General features: G+C 40.3%; 1 protein-coding gene across 1 annotated transcript; it reads right to left on the bottom strand.

Moving 5' to 3' along the window:
• Positions 1 to 329: 329 nt before the first annotated feature.
• On the bottom strand, positions 330 to 20,942 carry LOC311147445 (adipolin-like). The gene is made up of 8 exons (XM_084184141.1): positions 19,697 to 20,942; positions 8,097 to 8,201; positions 7,766 to 7,877; positions 7,237 to 7,427; positions 5,180 to 5,288; positions 4,842 to 4,935; positions 3,057 to 3,135; positions 330 to 2,867 (listed from the first exon to the last, which is right to left on the bottom strand). Exons 1-8 carry the CDS (start codon positions 19,868 to 19,870, stop codon positions 2,769 to 2,771), a joined length of 963 nt encoding a protein of 320 aa, XP_084040267.1. The 5' UTR covers positions 19,871 to 20,942; the 3' UTR covers positions 330 to 2,768.
• Between the last annotated feature and the right edge of the window lie 215 nt (positions 20,943 to 21,157).

Raw genomic sequence — 21,157 nt, 5'->3', positions numbered from 1 at the left:
TTTAATTTTGATCATATTAGCTATTAAAAAAGCAAATCAGTATAAAACATAATGATACTCCAATCTGTGGTGGTCTTGAAACTGTAAATTGATCCCTACGGTGATAAAAGATATTAATATCAATTTTCTATTACGTGTGGATACATTTTAACATATACGCTATGTACGTCCAAATTCAACTCTTAACAACATGTATTAATGAAATATTATCATAATTTACAGACAACTTCATCAACTATATGGTCGGAAAAAACGTAGAGCTATACATGCCACAAAAATCTAAATGTGATTATTTTCTAATTGAATAGATAACATGGTCAGTCTCTTTTGGTGAAACAACTGGCATTTTATAAAACAGTAGGCAACATGTTTTCTGATTGACCGTGGCAATTATATCATTTGGCATAAGCGTAACGTGGAAACACTGTATATTAAATACTGTGCCTTCAGAAAGTATTCACACCCATTGACTTTTTCCACATTTTGTTGTGTTACAGCCTGAATTTAAAAGTGATTAAATTGAGATTGTGTCACTGGCCTACACACAATACCCCATAATGTCAAAGTGGAATTATGTTTTTAGAAATGTTTACAAATTAATTAAAAATAAACAGCTGAAAAGTCTTGAGTCAATAAGTATTCAACCCTTTGCTATGGCAAGACTAAATTCAGGAGTAGACATTTGCTTAACAAGTCACATAATAAGTTGCATGGACTCACTCTGTGTGCAATAATAGTGTTTAACATGATTTTTGAATGATTACCTAATTTCTGTACCCCACACATACAATTATCTGTAAGGTACCTCAGTCGAGCAGTGAATTTTAAACACAGATTCAACCACAAAGATGAGAGAGGTTTTCCAATGCCTCGCAAAGAAGGGCACCTATTGGTAGATACCATTTTTTTTAAAGCAGACATTGAATATCCCTTTGAGCATGGTGAATTTATTAGTTACACTTTGGATGGTGTATCAATACACCCAGTCACTGCAAATATACAGGCGTCCTTCCTAACTCAGTTGATGGAGAGGAAGGAAACCGCTCAGGGATTTCACCATGAGGCCAATTGTGACTTTAAAACAGTTACAGAGTTAAATGGCTGTGAGAGGGGAAAACGGGGGATGGATCAACAACACTGTAGCTACTCCACAATACAAACCTAAATGACAGTGAAAAAAATGGAAGCTTGTACAGAATACAAAATATTCCAAAACATGCATCCTGTTTGCAATAAAACACTAAAGTAAAACTGCAAAATAATTGTCAAAGAAATTAACTTTATTTCCTGAATTCAAAGCGTTATGTTTGGGGCAAATCCAACACAACACATCACTGAGTACCACTCTTCATATTTTCAAGCATGGTGGTGGCTGCATCATGTTATGGGTATGCTTGTCATCGGCAAGGACTAGGGAGTTTTTTAGGATAAAAATTAACTGAATAGAGCTAAGCACAGTCAAAATCCTAGAGGAAAACCTGATCCAGTCTGCATTCCAACAGACACTGGGAGATAAATTCACCTTTCAGCAGGACAATAACCTAAAACACAAGGCCAAATATACACTGGAGTTGGTTACCAAGACGACATTGAATGTTCCTGAGTGGCCTAGTTACAGTTTTGACTTAAATCAGCTTGACAACCTATGGCAAGACCTGAACATGGCTGTCTAGCAATGATCAACAACCAAATTGACAGAGCTTGACAGATATTTCTGTATTTAATTTTCAATAAATTAGCAAACATTTTTAAAAACATGTTTTCACTTTGTCATTATGGGGTATTGTGTGTAGATGGGTGAGATTTTTGTTGTTGATTTAATCCGTCTTGAATTCAGGCTGTAACACAACAAAATGTGGAATAAGTCAAAGGGTATAAATACTTTCTGAAGGCACTCGGTATAAAACAGAATGGCCAACAAACTTGCATTTCATTTCAATGCTCTAACCACATTCCTTAGTTTGGGTTTGAATCCCACAAAATGGTTCCATACAGAGGCCAATGTTTCTTCTATTTTGTTCAGTGGGCTGTAGACTCCACATGAGACACACACAGTCCCCCTAGATTGAACATACAGTAGAGGTCACTTTGCTGAGAATAGGGTTGCAAAATTCCGGTAACTTTCCCAAAATTCCCTTGTTGGATTTTCCTAAATGTTTCTGAATTTTGCAACCCTAGCTGAGAAGTTGGGGCGCCCATACAATGCATACTGAGCATCTTTGCATCATCCAGTGTTTATACACACTCACAGAGTCTAGGTACTTTCTTAGCTACTGCCATTCCAATAAAGAGATTGACATCAGATGATAAAAACCTTTACATTTCATGAATGATATTCATTATAGCATTTTTCCTATCAGGCTATTACTGTATTGAAAATACATCTGTGATACATTTTTTCTTTCTCAAATTCAAAATGTTCATTGAGTGATTTGAAGATGTGAAGTCTTGTCTATTAGGATTGTCTGTTGGTATGCACAAGTGTCTTTCTTGGCCCATATGAGTGCTTGCTTTCATGGTGTCTGTGGTGAGACACAGTCCTTAAGCTTTCAAAACGGTTCTTCCAGGATACGCCAAGTAGAGAAGTTCAATGGCTGCAAATGCTGCTCATGCCTTTTGCTTTCACCTCCATGGATGGGGATTGGCAGATAGCATCTGTTAGTAGTCCAGTCAGATACAGGTAAGACAGATGCCTTGCGTGGCCAGGGCCCTGGTGTCCAATGGGAAGAGGGAAGGAATACCCCCAGCCCCAAGGGCAGGACTTGAGGCTATACACCCAGCAACATGCCCATGAAGTCAGAGCCATTCTGTATTGTGATGGATGCCCCAGCACCATTGTCCACAAATATAGAGGTGTACTGTCCAACCTGAGGAGATACAATAACATTTTAAATACAATAATATGATGACTGTTTGTTTTGCTATAGTGATATTAAAACCCATTATAGTGTTAAGAAGTAATTGTATTTGTTAACACTTCTTAAAGGCTTTTTGACCCTATTGGAAAATCTTCATGGCAAGCGTTGTGATGATCAGTTTGATAAATGTAAGCCTACCTGTAGCTCCAGCAACCCTTGCACATACACTGTGAAGATCTTGCTGTTACTTTCCAATCCAACAATCATCTCTAACGACCTGTAACGAAGAGGAAAACAGACAACAAATGTTAATTAATCATAATCTTGTTACCTGATCTTTACATTTGTTAAAAATAACTTTACTTTATCTATACATGCCTAACACTTTCTGAAATAAAATAGTGTAATTGCATGCTATTTCATGCAAAATGTGTTTTCGTACACGTTAAATAAACATGTCATTGCTTCATTTTGAGTCTTGAATCATCATCATCATTACAGTGACCCTTTAATGAAGTCTGCAGTGCAGACAGTAATATTACAGGCGTGGAGTCTAGTTGTACAACTCCTGCTGAGACCACTGGCTCCTGTTTAGTGGAAAACGCTGCATTTTTATGGTGAATCAATCATGTTTGTCTTCACTTAACTGCCATCGCAATGAGGCTCATTTTACATTCTCTGCATTTTCATGTGTGGGAGAGCCAGACAGGCTGGAGGCTTTGGGGTGGAAAAGCTACAACAATGAGCCCACTATTTTGGGGTAAGGTAACCATCATAACAATATTATTTATACTTTTTTTTTTGATAATACCAGGTTGTGAAGCAAGGTTGTTGGCCTTTACATATTCTGGAGATATTGGGTACCGTTCGTTTAAACATTTTTTGCTTACTTTATATAAACAGAAATGGCAAAAATGAATGTGTAATATTCTGGTATCTACAAACGAGTGTGTAATATTCTGGTATCTACAAACGAGTGTGTAATATTCTGGTATCTACAAAGAGTGTGTAATATTCTGGTATCTACAAACGAGTGTGTAATATTCTGGTATCTACAAACGAGTGTGTAATATTCTGGTATCTACAAAGAAGTGTGTAATATTCTGGTATCTACAAACGAGTGTGTAATATTCTGGTATCTACAAACGAGTGTGTAATATTCTGGTATCTACAAACGAGTGTGTAATATTCTGGTATCTACAAAGAAGTGTGTAATATTCTGGTATCTACAAACGAGTGTGTAATATTCTGGTATCTAAAAACTAGTGTGTAATATTCTCGTTCGTTCTCTGCATCCTTCACACATCCCAAAAATAACATTTCTCTATTCAGGGTCGTATTCAATAGGCACCAAATGTCCAATAAGAAATGTTGCTTTGAATTTTTTCATAGCTAAATGTTTTTCTACGATTTACTGAATGAATATGACCCTGGCCTGTGGTGCTGGAAGCAGCATGGTGTCCCAGGTGTCAAAGGTGAGTCTATAAAGAGTTTGGAGGCGACAGGGACCAGGGGAAGGGGTGAGAGGACATTTCCTTTAAAGACGTGTTCCACTTTAACACAGGAAATGCCTAACTGGTTCCACACAATGTATAATAGACACCATCTTTAACAGTTCGTAAACACTAGCAAAAGTAAAACTGGCATTAAACACTGGTTATCAGGCATGGATTCAATGAGCCTTAACAACACAACAGAAAGCCTGACCTGGCAGACAATAAAAGATTAGCTAACTCTTATGGGGGGAAAGAAAAGAATCGTTATGATATTGCTTTGTTTGTCAGGGATCGTTTTTACTACATTCCATGTAACAAATAAGAACCATATGGTCTTTATGCCAAGGTGAAAAAGTGTGGAGTGGACTCATTTGAGTTTGTTTCATAGGGTGACTAGATATTGGAGGCATTTTCAAACTTCATCATGCTGATTTGTTGATAAACGGTAGACGATCAATAGACAGGGACTGAGGGTAGGCCTACTCACGTATATCGATGGCACAGGGATTCGATGCAGATCAGCACTCGCACATTGTCCCTGGCTCTCAGCTGACTCTTACTCCTCTTCACCTCGTTGTGGTCTTCAGGGAGGAAACAGAGTAACTCTGAGGTCATACATTATCCAGCTAAGAAACACCTCTCTAAAGAAAAGGTCACAGAGTCCTCTGAAGATGTACAATATTTTAGCAAAATATCTGGATAAATTGTGCCTCAATGCCCCTCATGCATTGTCTTTATATTTGATATCCAACTTCCAAATCAATACATTTCTCAAGATGATTCCCTGATAATTGGGTTTCCCTAAGGTAGAGAAGCATTCCTTACCGATATGAACATTAGCAGAGAGCTGGTAGATCCCTGTGACGGGAGCCGTGAATCGTCCTGTGGATTGGTCCATTCCTGTCCCTCTGAGGAAGGCACCTTTAGCAGGAGGCTGGAAGGATAAATACAATGTGACTTGCAGAATGGAGTTGTACAATGACTCACAGATAATTTGGGCTCAATTGATATCTGGCTAAAGGGAATCGAAGACCTACAAAATGTATATGTATGTCTGCCAAAGGGAACACCCGAGCAAACAATCCAAACATTTCCAACAGACATTGGAATACTAGCTATTTATTCCACTGCCTGACCAAGTCACTACCCACTTTATTTTTGTAAATACAGTGTAACACAGCCCATTATTACTATTTATACAACGGGTGGCTCTAATCCTGAATGCTGATGGGTTAAAACCGCATTCCAACCCGTGTCTATTCCACAAGTTACCACCGGCTAAATCTATGACGTTAAAATGCCTATTTACTCTGTTCCATCTGACTGCCCAATCCACTGTCTCATCAGCCCAGCCAGGCACTTTATAAACTTGATCTCCACTATAAAAAGCATCTAGACATTATCTCACATTTCTTTTAGACTAAACTTTTGTTTTCAACAGTGGAGATTTGTATAAACCTTGCTTTCTGTCTCTCCGACATTTGCAACATTGTTTCAATATTCAAATTCGATCTCCAGCTGTCCCATAGTAATGAACATGTGGGGAGTCAGGACGAGACAGACAGACAGGCAGGCAGGCAGCGTTTCTCAGCCAGTCGAAATCATGAATCAGCTGGCATAATTTTTATGGATATATACAAAGAAATGTCAATTGAAAAAAGGTAAAAAGAAACAAATTGCAGCTAGTTTGCAGTCTTTCCAGCTTCAGTTTGAAGTGATTGTGTTAGCTGTGTTGTTGGCTAGCTCCTCTGAAAAACAGTGTCTTGATGAGTGAGCACATTTTCTATGCCAGGCGAAATCGCGCCTCATTAGCTCATTGTTATGGATGGATCCAAATAAATGTCAATAGAAAACAGCTTAAACAAATGCAAATGCAGCTACTTTGCTTTTATTCTGGCTGCACTTTTTGAAATGACCGTAAACTAGCCGTAGTTGGCTAGCTAGCAAACAAGGGATAAGAACGTTGCCAGTCAGTATGGCAATGGAACATTTAGAATGAACGACTGGGTCGCGTCCATAGATACAGAACAAAAAGACTGAACGACTGGGTCGCGTCTCTGGCAACCGAACCGATAGAACGAACGACCAGCCGGCTTGGGTAGCAACCCTAGATTTGTGTCGGGACTATATCTTGTGGAAGGATGAAATAGTATGAATAAATTCATCAAAAGAAAGTTTTTTATAAAAATATGTCAATCATTATTTGGATTTGTTGGTAACCCGTTGTATAAAAGTGATAATGCCCTCGAAGCCGGTATTTGGAGGATATATTGGCACGGTTTTGACATATTTTCATAAAAAATGTTATTTTGATGGATTTAGTTATTTTATACCTGCTGTAACCTGTCTATGTGATGAATACATTTGATTTGATTGGTCTACTCTTAACCTCCCGCCTCAGAATGTCCCTTGGCATAGTTCTTCCACTACATCATGCCGTTTCAAACAGTGCCAATGTTTGTCCTCTCCGCACCATATTCCAAGTCACAGACAGAGTGCCTTTTGTATACCACCCAGAAAGTAATGTGGAGCATTGCAAAAATAGATATTGTTTTACTAAGGACTAAGAAGCCAGTCTAAACTCAAAGCATGGTATTGCTTTGTCAGACTTTAGGGAAGGGGTGATCCCTAATTATTCCTGGCTTCATTCTTATATATCAGGGGGATATAACCAGAATCACTGCTGGTTAAAACTTAAAACCTACGGTGAAAACAAAGTTAAAAGAAAGAAAATAGAAAGAAAGAAAAGTGAAGGTGAGATAAATAGAGGGCTTAATGTTGAGTAAGACAAGAGGATAAAGAAGACGGTCAAGGAGGTGACCAAATACTTCACAAACTTCTACATTCTCCACAAACGTCTCAATTGTTCCTCCAAAATGTACCGTCTGAAAGTTCTGGAGCTCCATCAGTGTCTTCTTGTCGACAACCACAGGTCCTATGAGTTTACAGTGGAAGGCTTCCTCTATCCTCCTGTAAGAGGTCATTCCTTCCAGGGCCATGAGGGCCATGGGTATCTGACTAGGACTGGTACTGGTCTGCCTGTCCACTGCAGCAGCTCTCCTCTCTGTAGCTTCTGGTGAAAACACAGAAGGAATATGGGAATCTCAACTAGAAAGATGAGAAGAACATGGACTTGACTTTGAACTATAGGAACAACTTTCTCTGAGTACTACAGTACAGCAATAGAGTAGTGAGTTTACTGTCACTCAGATCCGGTATCTACCTCGGATGGTCAGTTACTAATGAAATACTTCAGCCTTCACTGAAACAATGATCCATCACCAGTAGCAGTTGATCAATCACCAATGTTTTGGAATCAACGTGTCTTTTTATACTCAGCGAAGGACCAGATCAGACTTTATAACATGTTGTGTCTTTTATCTGACATTTTATGACTTTATATGATGTTACCTTTTATCATCTCTTTGAACTCCTGGAGGAGGACCTCCTGGGTGACCTCTGCCCCGGGGGATCCAGGAGGCCCCTGGGGGCCTGGAGGACCAGGAGGACCTGGTGGCCCTGGCTGACAAAGACCAGGAAATAATAACACATTACATAATAATATAGGCTCATCATACATCTAATGTACACATGATTTGACACAGAAAGTTGTTTCAATATTAAAACGGTCAATATTCTACTTATGTATCGTACTAGATGCTTCGTGACCAATGTAATGAACAGACCAGCGCTTGATCAGCTAGCTTATTTGAACCACTACTGAAGCCATTGTTATATTTACCAGTGGCCTTTTGCGTTTGCGGCACTTCCCAGGGAAGTTGTCTACGGGTCGTTTCACAAAGTCCATCCATGATCCCAGGGGATCCACTCTCTGGTTGTCAGGAATCTATAAGATACATGAGAGAGAAAACCCATGAGACATTTTTCCTTCAAATAGACGGCATAGCTGGATCTTAACAGAAGATGGCATGGGACACGGTTGGACTACCGATATTAGACCACTTTTAAGGTCTGATTTTGGAATGAACACAGTTGAATGAATGAATACCAAGTTGGCATTTAGGATTATGCTTTGAACACAGGCCTACTATGAATCAATGATACACCAAGGAGAGCCAGATGTAGTTAAATTAACCTGGCTGATTAATAGTGAGCACTAAACAAGTGCCCAGTAAAATAAAGTGGGATAAAGTGTGCTGGCAGAATGTACTTAGAATCAAGCTAGTCCCAAACTGTTGCACTGTGTTCGTATTCCTCAATAACAAATGCTCTTTGAGGAGAGCAGTGCTAATTGCAAGATTCATCAGATATTTCAGCCTGGAATCATTTCACCCACTACCACACAATGCAAAGTATTGTAACTAAGTAACTGAATCCAATGAGTCATATTTTCTGCTTACCAACCATAATTGGAAAATCTTGCCTTAAGATACTATTAAATGGTGCCAGACATCAAGGCAGGTTACACTATGAAGTGAACTCTCTTTCTTTCTCTCTCCCGGTCTCTCCTTGCCGGTCTACTGCCATTCCAGAGAGAGGGAATAAAGCTTTTTGTGTCGTACCTTTCACTTTGCCAACTATGTTCAGTCACTTTTTCTCTCCAAGACTTTCCCTCTTTGCTTATTTTTTCTCTCCAGATAATTCACTCAGGTGCCACGTCAATTATTATTTGCCCAATAGGGTCAGAGGAAAATAAACAAGACGTCTCAAGGGATTTTTTTCAACACATGGACATTTCCATGATCATACTGTGCATTCAGGACTCCATGTAAAATGTCTCTATCCATGGGCTATTTTAGTGCCCAATTAGTCTACAACAACATTTATAAACACCCAACAACACTTTCACCTATTCCTACAAACATACTTACAGTATATCAGGAGTGTAATGACCATATTGAATATGATAATAAATATGGTGGCATGCCATAAAAGTCAACAATGGCTGTTGAAATTGACTTGCCAGTAAAGTTCATGGACTTTTACCATTTCTAAGTGAAAACTCCCTCATAATAATTGTAGACCTTTGTTTGATATGCAGGGTTTCTGGATGTGTGATGATGTCATCCTTTTGCTGAGAAAAAAAACATCCTCACATATTACCTTTATCAAAATGAAAGGCCTCTGCCACCCAATCATTCTAACCCTAGCCCACCCTGGCTAGTGTAGTTTCATTTGGGTGAAACGTGATGCTGTGTGAATTCCAATAACCACAAATGCCTTGAATCCTCCCCAAGCAAAGCCCTCCTTCCTCCTCTCCAAACGTCAAGTGACTGTGGTGGAGATAGAAGAGGAGATTAGGACGAGCCATGGAGGTGAGCTGTCTGAAATGGAATTTGTTTAGGTTTGGCAGGAGGACACGGATCACTTATCTGCAAAACTAACATGCCGCCTTTTCTTCACAGAAAGAGAGACTCGCCTCTCGTTATATTCAACAGCAACAAAGTAACCCATTGTTTGTCTTGTCTTCAATATGCTAGAATAAAAAAGGTTTCATATTTTGTGTTTGTGGGTTTTTTCTCTGTCTTCTCCCGTTTCTCTTCTCTTGTGACAGCAGACAAAATAAACAAGTTAAGTAACACAGCGCCTCCTGCATGTCGGATGTCTGTGGGTTTTTGTTGTGCTTTTGAAGCCTGGAGACAGATAAAAGGCAGACAGATTTTGTCAAGCCAAAAATACTGTTACTGCATAATCTGCTACATATTTTCCACAACACTGCAACACAGCCAGTTAATTATACTGAACCTTTTTCTTTCTTTCTACCGTTCATGTCGCATAGAATTTCTCTCTTTATATCTCTCACTTTCACACAAACCTTACAAGAGCACATTAAAAATCTTTTGAATTTGAGATGGTGTAAAAAAAATCTATATATATATCTGAAATAACTATTCCATAAGCTACACTTTTACCAGTTTAATGATGAGTGTGTTGATTTAAACACTGACGATCACCACTGAGGAGCCTCTCTGACGACTCTGTTTGATTGAAGTGATGCACGCTGAACATTGACAACAGAGTAAGGCACAAAACAAGGAGCTTAACGCTATGCTTGACTGCTAATCTCTAAGGACTCAAAAGAACTGCACCTCTCCTTTCATATTGATGTCATACGTAGATCATCATATGTTGTTTTTTCAGACCAACTCAAGTTAGCCCACACATGCAACTTATAATTATATATCTTAACTATTCCCTGTGTGATAATAAAAAAGTCAGCATAGCACTGCCAGGAAAGCAGCCCTCTCGCTCTGCTTGTTATCGTCTTGTGTTGTTAGCACACGCCATTGTAATTAAACGATTAAAACCGTGCCCTAAAGGATTTTCTCAATTTTAGGAAGTCGGCCCAGCTGTAACCAAGATAATTATTACTGTTATTCAAACTAAAAAACAAGATTGCGCAAATCACTGTTACAACTTTTTTTGACACTTTTATGCAGTGTGTAACTCAAAATATCATGAGAGTTGCTACAGTAGCGTAGCAATAAAGCAATACATTTTTACTTTAGTCATTTAGCAGACGCTCTTATCCAGAGCGACTTACAGTTAGTGAGTGCATACATTTTTCATACTGGCCCCCCGTGGGAAATGAACCCACAACCCTGGCGTTGCAAGCACCATGCTCTACAGGGGACAATACCTCATGAGGATTGTAAGATCTGCATTTTTTACGTCTGCTCAAGTCTTTTATTCTCACTTTCATTGATCGTTCTTCACACTGCTTCACACAGGAGGGCATCATATTTTTGCTACCATGACATACAATAGTGATGATAGGTGGTGGTGCTTCCCACAGCTTGCCAATAAATTATGATTCATTGTACCTCAGTGAAACTGAATATGCCCCAGATGAAGGACTGAGTCTTTACACAGAGAAATGAAAATCATAGCATGACAAAATAGAGAAAGTGTCAGTTATGTTGAATCTAGTTCCTATTGAGTGTGACTCAAAGTAAACGATGTTCTCACTCACATACCTTTATATCAGCACGTACAGCACATGAACAAAGTGAGCAGAGGATAGATACAGGTATCAGTCTGTTCTTCCCTTTGATCCCAGTTGTTGTTTGAGTGCCATCCAATGGCTGTGTCTTTCAACAGCTGTGAGATCACACCACTCTAGTGGCAATTTTGAAAAATGTGTTAGACATTCTTAAGGTGTTAAACTGAAGGTACTCCTCAGAACATCAAACACTGTTAGTTTGTCTCATCGGTGGGGGCCCTATTCATACTGAGATGGTGATGACTATTGCTACAGGCCTCGATCCTTTTAAGGCTATTAACTTTGCTTACAAATATGTAACCACAATGACAGTATGAAAAAACGTCACAGTTTTTAGTTTGGACGTGCATCTACAATACAATGTACATTACATGTAAGCTTGCAGAGATGTACTACCTGTGTAGTAAACTGTCGTTACGCATGTGTTATGGAATTTGAGTTTTACAACAATCATTCCATTATGTAGCAGTTGAATTATAACTTCATTGTGTCCATGTCCAGGGTGGCAGGTAGCCTAGCTGTTAGAGTGTTGGGCCAGTAACTGAACGGTACAGGTTTGAATACCCGAACCGACAAGGTGAACAATCTGTCGATGAGCCCTTGAGCAAGGCACTTAACCCTAATTTGCTTCAGGGACATCGTACTACTATGGCTGACCCTGTAAAACAACACATTTCACTGCGCTTATCCAGTTTATGTGACAATTAAACATCATCATCATGATGATTCAGGAAACAGTTGTTTGAGGCGTGATGAATAATCCCTACGTTTGTGATAGAGTTTGTTTGTTGAAATGAGGTAGAATTTATTTGCTGCAATAAAGGGAAGGAAATATTCCCTGGGGAAGGCAACATTCCATCAAAAATGGCAAGTAGTGCACTATGTAGGGAATAGGGTGCCATTTGGGATGCAGACACAAACACAACTGTTAAAACTTGTCTCTGGGGCTGCAATAGATACTCATCTTGAACAGCACTCCACATAGCAGGCAGCGTCCGAATCCTTTTGACTAAGGACCATTGCCGGCTCTTCTGTAGGCATACCGGTATAGCCCATAACTCTTAGCTTATTTTCATTTACATGTCCTTATCCTTATTAACTATCCATATTATATTGTTTGACATGCACCAACTAGTATAGTAAAAATACCTGCAACACACAAAGAATATCTTGTAACGTTAACTGCAGGGCTTACTCCCCAAACAGTGAGAGCAGGGTGCACCAGTCACTCTGAAAAATAAGCTTGTAAGATTATTGCTAATGTTGCTAGCATGTTGTGTGAACAGGTAGCGGTACCAATATAGTTTGACGTGGGACAGGATGATGGAGAAGAGTCAATAATCCCTTGTTTTTAAATCGGTGTAGTCCCTATGCAGACATCAAATCAAATTGAATTTGTCACATACACGTGTTTAGCAGATGCTATTGTGGATGTAGGAGGCTAATGCAGCTAGGGCCTATCCCATCCAGGGAGGCAGGGATTCTCAAGCTGCAACTAGGGCTAGGCTAGGGAGAACCTGCGTGCTTCCCCACTGTCATGCATCCACCCCCGTTCCCCCCTAATGAGCATCCCATCCATCCCGGTCCTACCCGGATGCAACTCACAGATTTTACCAACACAATGTTAAATATGGTTAGACATGCAACCGGCGCAACTGGTAAATACTTCACACACCCTGCACTTTCACTTTGTAGATATGTCACACACAAGTTGTTGATGATATGAGCAAAGCGTAGACCTATGCATATAAACCACATGAAACATACAGTCCACTTTAATCTCTAGGGTGCTACCAAATTATAAAATGATACGACTGAAAACGATCAAGCAAGTTTCAAATCACATTATGTGTTGGTATGCTGCACGTATACATATTCCTATTGCGTAGCCTTCATGTTATCGTTCCCTTGTTTCCACAAAACAACTGCTACAGTGTCAACATGCCATATATATTTATGCATACATTGAATGTGCATTCCTTTCCAGTGTACAGTGCATTCAGAAAATATTCAGACCCTTTGACTTTTTCCACATTTTGTTACGTTACAGCCTTATTTTAAAATTGATAAAATTAAATTTTTTCCTCATCAATCTACACACAATACCTCAAAATGACAAAGCGAAACAGGTTTTTAGAAATGTTTGTACATTTATTAAAAATAGAAAACAGAAATACCTTATTTACATAAGTATTCAGACCCTTTGCTATGGGACTTGAAATTGAGCTCAGGTGCATCCTGGTTCCATTTATCATCCTTGAGATGTTTCTACATCTTGATTGGAGTCCACCTGTGGTAAATTCAATTGATTGGATATGATTTGGAAAGGCACACACCTGTCTATATAAGGTCCCACAGTTGACAGTGCATGTCAGAGCAAAAACCAAACTATGAGGCCGAAGGAATTGTCCGTAGAGCTCCAAGACAGGATTGTTTCAAGGCACAGATCTGGGGATGGGTACCAAAACATTTCTGCAGCATTGAAGGTCCCCTATGGTGAAGCATGGTGGTGGCAGCATCATGCTGTGGTGATGTTTTTCAGCGGCAGGGACTGGGAGACTAGTCAGGATCGAGGGAAATATGAACGGACCAAAGTACAGAGAGATTCTTGATGAAAACCTGCTCCAGAGCGCTCAGGACCTCAGACTGGGGCGAAGGTTCCCTTTCCAACAGGACAACGACCCTAAGCACACAGCCAAGACAACGCAGGAGTGGCTTCGGGACAAGTCTCTAATGTCCTTGAGTTGTCCAGCCAAAGCCCGGACTTGAACCCGATCGAACAACTCTGGAGAGACCTGAAAATAGCTGTGCAGCAACGCTCCCCATCCAACCTGACAGAGCTTGAGAGGATCTGCAGAGAAGAATGGGAGAAACTCCCCAAATACAGGTGTGCCAAGCTTGTAGCATCATACCCAAGAAGACTCAAGGCTGTAATTGCTGCCAAAGGTGCTTCAACAAAGTACTGAGTAAAGGGTCTGAATACTTATTGAAATGTCATATTTCAGTTTTTATACATTTGCTAAAATGTCTAAAAACCTGTTTTTGCTTTGTCATTATGGGGTATTGTGTGTAGATTGATGAGGAAGAAAAATAATTTTATCCATTTTAGAATAAGGCTGTAACGTAACAAATGTGGGAAAAGTCAAGGGGTCTGAATACTTTCAAAATGCACTGTAAGAGAGCTACTAAAACAATCAAATGTATTTATAAAATCTCCTAGGGAATAATAATCGTGCTTTGCTCTCAACATAAAGAGTCAAAAAGCTGAAGAGAGTCTGATTGCTGTCACACCTGCTTTGTGTACAAATTATAGTCTTCACATTGCTCCAGTGGCTCTTTCCACAGGTATCTGTGGTAGGTAAGAGAAGCCGTTAAAAATGACTCTGGCCACATCAAGCTGAAAACTGAGCTACAAGCCAGACATGGATTCAAATGTTATTTGATATAATTTCAAATAATTAATATTAATACATTTTTCATTTACAGACAGGAAACACAAAGCTCTGAAAATACTTGACCTGTCCTTGATTGAGCTTGCCTATTGCAATAGAACCAATAGAGTCCCAACTATGCAAACCCTGCCCACCAGGCACTTCAGACAGGCTAAAGCAAACACTACAAGTATTTGAAAGATTTCAAATAGTATTTGAACCCAGGTCTGAGTTATGCCCCAGGTAGATAGATTTTCTCTTTATGCACTCATTTGTGGTTCCACTCTGCCACATAAGTGCAGTGCTCATTTCTGTTTGGTCTAAGCACTGTCCTTGTGCTCACTTACTTGATGAGGTACTAAAAACCAGTTGTAAGTAGAAAAGCGCAAAATTCGAATGTGAGAACACATGCAAAATTCTCCCTGGCTTCAACGCCTATTAAATGTCTATAGGATTGATGTATTATCACAACAAAGGCTCTAAAAAATTATTCAAGGATTGCCAAGATTTTAACAATAATTTGGACTAGGTGCACAAATCATCATCTGTCTATGATTAATGCAATGCACTCTACCCCAGACAATTCTTTACATGGGAGAGAATATACTCAAAAGCTCTGGTATGTTGCGGTGAAATCAAGTTGCTTTCTTTCAAGAGTCCAATGTGAATCTGATGTAGGGGAACATGACCAGCACATAAAATGTAGCAGGCGAGATCAAGGGATTTCTAACAGGAAATCCAAATCAAACAGAACCTCTCTGATATGTAAAAACAGAAATGTTGTATTTCTGGCACCCAAACCGGAGCGCAAGGGGAATATCATCCTAGCAGTTTATTTTACTTGTAGATTTCATATGTAATGACAAAAGGCTGTTTATTAGTATTGTCGCTGTCTGTCAGGATTTCAATGAGTACTTAAATCGATTGTGTAATGCGTTAAGTAAGCAAGGGTCATTAAGACGTGTAATAAAACAAAACATCCCATTAAATAGGCCTCATCCTCACACAGTAAGTGTATCCTTGTTCCCACTCGATTTACAGTTCCCACTCTGTTCCCAATCTTGTGTGTGTGTGTGTGTGTGTGTGTGTGTGTGTGTACAGCCTATGTCTGTGTGTGTGTGTGTGTGTGGGCCTAGTGTTTCCTGTGGGATGGGTCCGGTCCCCTGTGTGTGGGGCGATCCAAACGGTCCCACACACTCCTTCATTAAGCATGGTGTTGGGATGAGAGAGGGGAAACTCAAGTCTCCCCCAGGGCACTGCTTAGCCATTACTCAACACGCTAGGCGTGATGTTTGACTTCACTGCCTCCATTACTTCCATGACTGACTGAGCCCTTTGCTGCTCCATACTGACAGATTTCACTGCACTTTGGAGTGAAATAAGTGGCAAATTGATATATTGTTTCCGTAGTTCTGCCCTCACACTGTATTTATTGTGCTAGTCAGTGAAATCATGATAGATTGGATCGTGGATGATGACCCATCTATGCTATTAAGAAGGGTAGAAGAAAAACGTGTCTAGTGCTGTTCAGCGATTTTAGCACACATAATGTTATTTTGATGCAAAAAGTTACTGTTTGGTATCATCTCACCAGATTTCACTCAGTGCAACACTCAACACCTCAACTGTGATCAATTTCAAATGGAAAATCTCTGATGGAATGTGGTCTGCTGCACCCTGCCAACAGCTCTCGCTGGGGTTGGGCCAGATGCAAAATGAATGCCATCATAAGAAGACTTTCCACTGCATGAGCAAAAAGAAAAACATGCAAATGTATAAAAGGTTTGGCTTGTTTGAAGATACAAGATGGTGTTCTCCTGCCATCATAATGTAACTCTAATAAGCAGGTTGTTTTCTCCAAGACATTACAGGTACAGATGTGAGGATGAAGTGAAACTTGAACAAACCATAATAACTTTGCATTAAATTAAATTAAAGGAAGCACCGCTTGCAGCTGGCATAGTAGATATTTTTTGTTTTTTACTGGACACATTTTCAGTGAACTCCGGATGATATAGCATTCCATTTTGCTGATGCATTGTACGTACAAAATGCACAATAAGACGTGCTCAAGTTCCGTAGCATAAAATGAGTCTTGTTGCATTGTCCAACCTTGAACATCTCCACTCTTTAACCTTAGATGTAAAGTCTAAACCCCAGGGTCCTCAACTAAAGGTGACAGTATTTGGCCGAGACACTATCTGGCATAACACAGGGTCTTAGGAGTGATTATGTCATTACCCTCAGATTGTGGGAGACAAGATGAAAAGAATGTAAGTGGGGGGGGGGCACAGGGGGCTAATCCTTGTCGAGGTGTCCTCTTTCAGAACCCTTTCTATGGGGCTTTGTGAGGGGCTTACACGGCACGCTGCCCCAGTTTTCCAGGGCCGCACCGCCCCTATCGGATGTCCCAGACACAGCGGAGTCAGACTGGCCCTGTGAATGACAGAATCAATGGGCTGGGAACAGCATTGCCAAAGCTCTTTAAATATCTGCCCACCTATCTTTCCCAGGAATTACATCATGGCAGTCTGCCTGTGGCCTGTTGCTGGACCATGGGGGAGATGGAAGGGACGGAGGGGGGCTTTGGAGACAGAGACACCCTGGGCTCGGTGGGATAGATGGGAGAGAGAACAGAACAGATACATCCCAGTGGGGTGCAGTAGTCCTCAGTTTTCAGCAGCCTGGGGGTTGACACAAGGTCATCCTTCATAGCCTTCTGCTTTTACAGGGCAAACCAAGTCAAATAAACACAGCCAGACCACAATGGGACAGGCTAGGGCTGAATAATATGTTCTTCTTCTTCGTCTTGAGAATACAGAAACAAGACCTCACTCTATGGCAAATAAAACAGAGCAGAGGCAACCTGGTAGATCTCGGACAGGGAGGGAGGGCTGGTATTGAGTGGATGGGGCAGCAAGGGTTATTTGAGAATGCAAACACAATGGGTGGGCTAAAAGCAAAACAAATACCTAATTCGAAACCCCTGGAAATATGCAATACCAGCAATAAACCAATAAATAAGAATGTGAAAGGTCAAATGCTGTTTTTGGACATGGAAACAATTTTTTTTCAATTTTTTTCAGTTTATTTCAAAGCTATTTATATATTATACTTTGGTATAAAAATCTACTTTCTATCTGTTTGCCAAATCATTAAGCCTTTCAAACTACCAAATTACTGTCCATATTTGATATTTAAATAAATACTTTGGCTACACATTTAAAGAATGTAGCCTACACTGTCACATCTTCTTATCCCTAATTCATGATGATCCAAACCCTCTTGAGTGCTGATTTGTCAATAAACAGTCCTTAAAACTGATAAGCTGGAAAATTGGTGCTAGCCCCCCATAGTGAGGACTAATTGATGCATTGATCAGCCTTTAAATGTCCACATACCACACATTCTTCAGGAAGTCATCCATTTAGAGTTTCACACATTTCAGACACAACTCACTTTCTCAGGCTTGACCCAGTAGGGCACACCTCTTCTATGCTGGCTATTGCCCACATCACTACACTCATTCTCTCTATAGAACACTTTGGTACTCTACCCTGCACTTTAGAGACTGCACCTTAGAGACTGCACCTTAGAGTCATTGAACACTGGTCACTTTAATAATGTTTACATAATGTTAATTGTTCTGAAATTGTTTCTGTAGTTAGAAACATAAGATTAGCATTCCTGCAACATTATTTTGTTGAAATGTAATTTGATCTCAGAGAAATTAAGCTAATTGATTACTCACTTTATATGTGCATACAGTAATCTCCACATAGCTCATCCTATATATATATATATATATATAACTACTGCTGTACATACATTTTCCTACTTATGCAGTATACTGTCCATACTGTCTATACACACCACGTATTTATATTCAGGACTCCGACATTGCTCATTCTGATATTTCTTCATTTCTTGTTTCTTCTTCTTTTGTGTGTGTGTGTGGGGGGGGGGGGGGGGGGGTATTGTACTGTTAGACATTTACTGCACTGCTGGAGCTAGAAACATAAGCATTTCGCTGCACCTGCTTTAACATCTGCTAATCTGTGTATGCAACAAATACACTTTGATTTGATTTGACATGGATTATACATTCATAAAGCCTGAATCAAGTCCAATTATACATGAATCAAGTCCAAATAAAGCTGTTGGAGCATGTCATCTGCCACAACCAGCCATTGCAGTACATAATTTAACAAGTTAATTATCACTCGTTAAACTGAGGAGAAGACATTCCAGCTCAGGTATTTGCCTCAGAATAGATTCCAAGGTTAAGAGAATTCAATCCGATGATATAGCACAAGGAACACAAGCATTTCGCTTCACCCGCAATAACATCTGCTAAATATGTGTATGTGACCAATAACATTTTATTTTATTTTATGTTGTTTTAATTTTGGTAGCACTACTGCAATTGTATTTTCTATTTGATTTGTACTTTGATAATTATCAGATCAGGTAATAAAAATCAAAAGACACAATCAAATACCACTGATAAAGTTAATAACATATTCCAAATACTAATCATAATCATTCTTCTGATGTTCAGCACTTGTATGATCAGAGTAAATATACACATTTCAGACATAAGGTTTGAAATACACCAGCAGGTCTACAGAGCAGAGAGAGCTTGGGACTACAAGGTTCTATCTGCATTTTTATCAAAATGTAGTTATTGATATAGCCTTGTTCTGTTCAATGTTCTCTACCTATATAGTACTCTAAAAAACCCAATTCATGTTGTTAAGTTAAAAAAAAAAATTATAGATAAAAATTGCTGACACCATTCAAACCAATGAGGGTTCGGAACTTTAACGCCAATTATCTCAGAATCATCTATTTACAGATGGAACCTTATAGTCCCAAGCTTCTTAGAGGCTGGAGGCAGCCGATAGTGAATTGGAGATCACATTTTTGTTTCAAATCAAGCATTACCTTGGTGCTCTCGCCAACCTCTTCGCTGTTGGAGAGGGTAGCGTTGTACGCCTCTGTGTGCTGTGGGGGGGTCTCCTTCGGCCTCTTCCTCTCCTTCTTGGCGTCCACCCCTTCCAGCAGGACACACTGGGTCCAGAACACCGCAGCCAGCATGGCCAGTGGCCCACACCACATCTTAAACACAAACTGAATCAACCCAAAGATCCCTGAAAGCGTGTGAGGAAGCCTCTTTGGACAACTGGCCCAATGTTCTGTCCAAACTGTCCAACGATCGGAAAGAATAAAGTTATTACAAAAATGCAAGGACCCCAAACAGGATGATTGGACTACAAACTGGAAGACTGCAACAACTATGAGGGCTGAAGAACTCCTGGTTTGGCTGCCTGCTGCTCTCTTCCTGATGAGCTTTGAGCCTGGCAGCAGAGTGTTGCTGGAGCTGGAGCACAGCTAGCTCTAGCCAGAAAGCCAAGCGGCTTACTCAACTATGAAATGTGTCAAGTGAAATGGTCCCAGGGAATGACAAATCGGCGTAGATCTGACAGCAAATAAACCCATTAGTGAGATTTTTCACGCTTTCTGCTCTGTGGGGGGGAGGGGAGGGGGTGGGGGGTGAAGGAGGGAAAGGGGGAGAGGAGGGGCGTTTGAAGCTGGTGGTGGATGGGTGGGTGGGAGGGAGAGTTCTATATCCCCCTCTTTCTTGCTCTTTTGCTCACACTGAGCAATGGATCCTCCTCATTGTATTTCGATAGTTGGGTGCAGTGAAAGTCCCATAAGAGTTGGGATTTTCTTCAGAGAATGCTGCTTGGCATTCAATCCCTCAGTCCTCCTCACACGTGGTTCCCACAGGACTAGACATAGAATAAAAAGGGGTTGGAGATGGTCCAATTTTCTCAGCCTTTGGTACTCCTTCCTCTGCTTTTCTCCTTGAAGGGTATACAATTGGTCCCCCGCAGCAGAAGCTCTGGAGAGAAAACTTTAAAGTGGTGTAAAAAACACTTTGAGGGGTAATTTGTAAGTCACTCTGGATAAGAGCGTCTGCTAAATGACTTAAATGTAAATGTATTAGCAACACGGTCTCCTCTGTCCAGTACACCCAGCTGTACATAACTCACTACTGTTCATTCATCAACCCAGTCCGTCTACTCTGGGGTGACAGAAACATGTGCAGTTTCACCTCAGAGAGCACTGTGTGTGTGTCTGTGTGTGTGGTAGGTCCCTGTTGCTTGCTTGCTTGCTCCGCCACACTGTCTCTCTCGCTCTCTTCTACTCCTTTTTTGTTGCTCTCTCTCTCTGTGACTGAGCTTACAGGAGGGCGGAGTTTTATTATCACTCTCTCTCTCTGTGACTGAGCTTACAGGAGGGCGGAGTTTTATCATCACTCTCTCTCCCTCCCTCTCTTTTTCCTTCCCCTAGCTGCCTTTATTTTTCTCATCAGTGATTTGGCAACCCCACTGGTTTGTT

This window comes from Coregonus lavaretus (assembly GCF_964263955.1).
Source record: "Coregonus lavaretus genome assembly, chromosome: 20".
NCBI lineage: Eukaryota > Metazoa > Chordata > Actinopteri > Salmoniformes > Salmonidae > Coregonus > Coregonus lavaretus.
Note: the sequence above shows the minus strand (reverse complement) of the source record. Positions and strands in the feature narration are given on the sequence as shown.

Coding starts and splice junctions, on each gene's coding strand:
- LOC311147445 (XM_084184141.1), bottom strand. CDS start 19,870: ATGTGGTGTGGGCCACTGGCCATGCTGGCTGCGGTGTTCTGGACCCAG. Junction 8,202..19,696: donor AGGTTGGCGAGAGCACCAAG/GTAATGCTTGAT, acceptor TGTATCTTATAG/ATTCCTGACAACCAGAGAGT. Junction 3,136..4,841: donor TCCCTGTGCCATCGATATAC/GTGAGTAGGCCT, acceptor TCTTCGTTACAG/GTCGTTAGAGATGATTGTTG.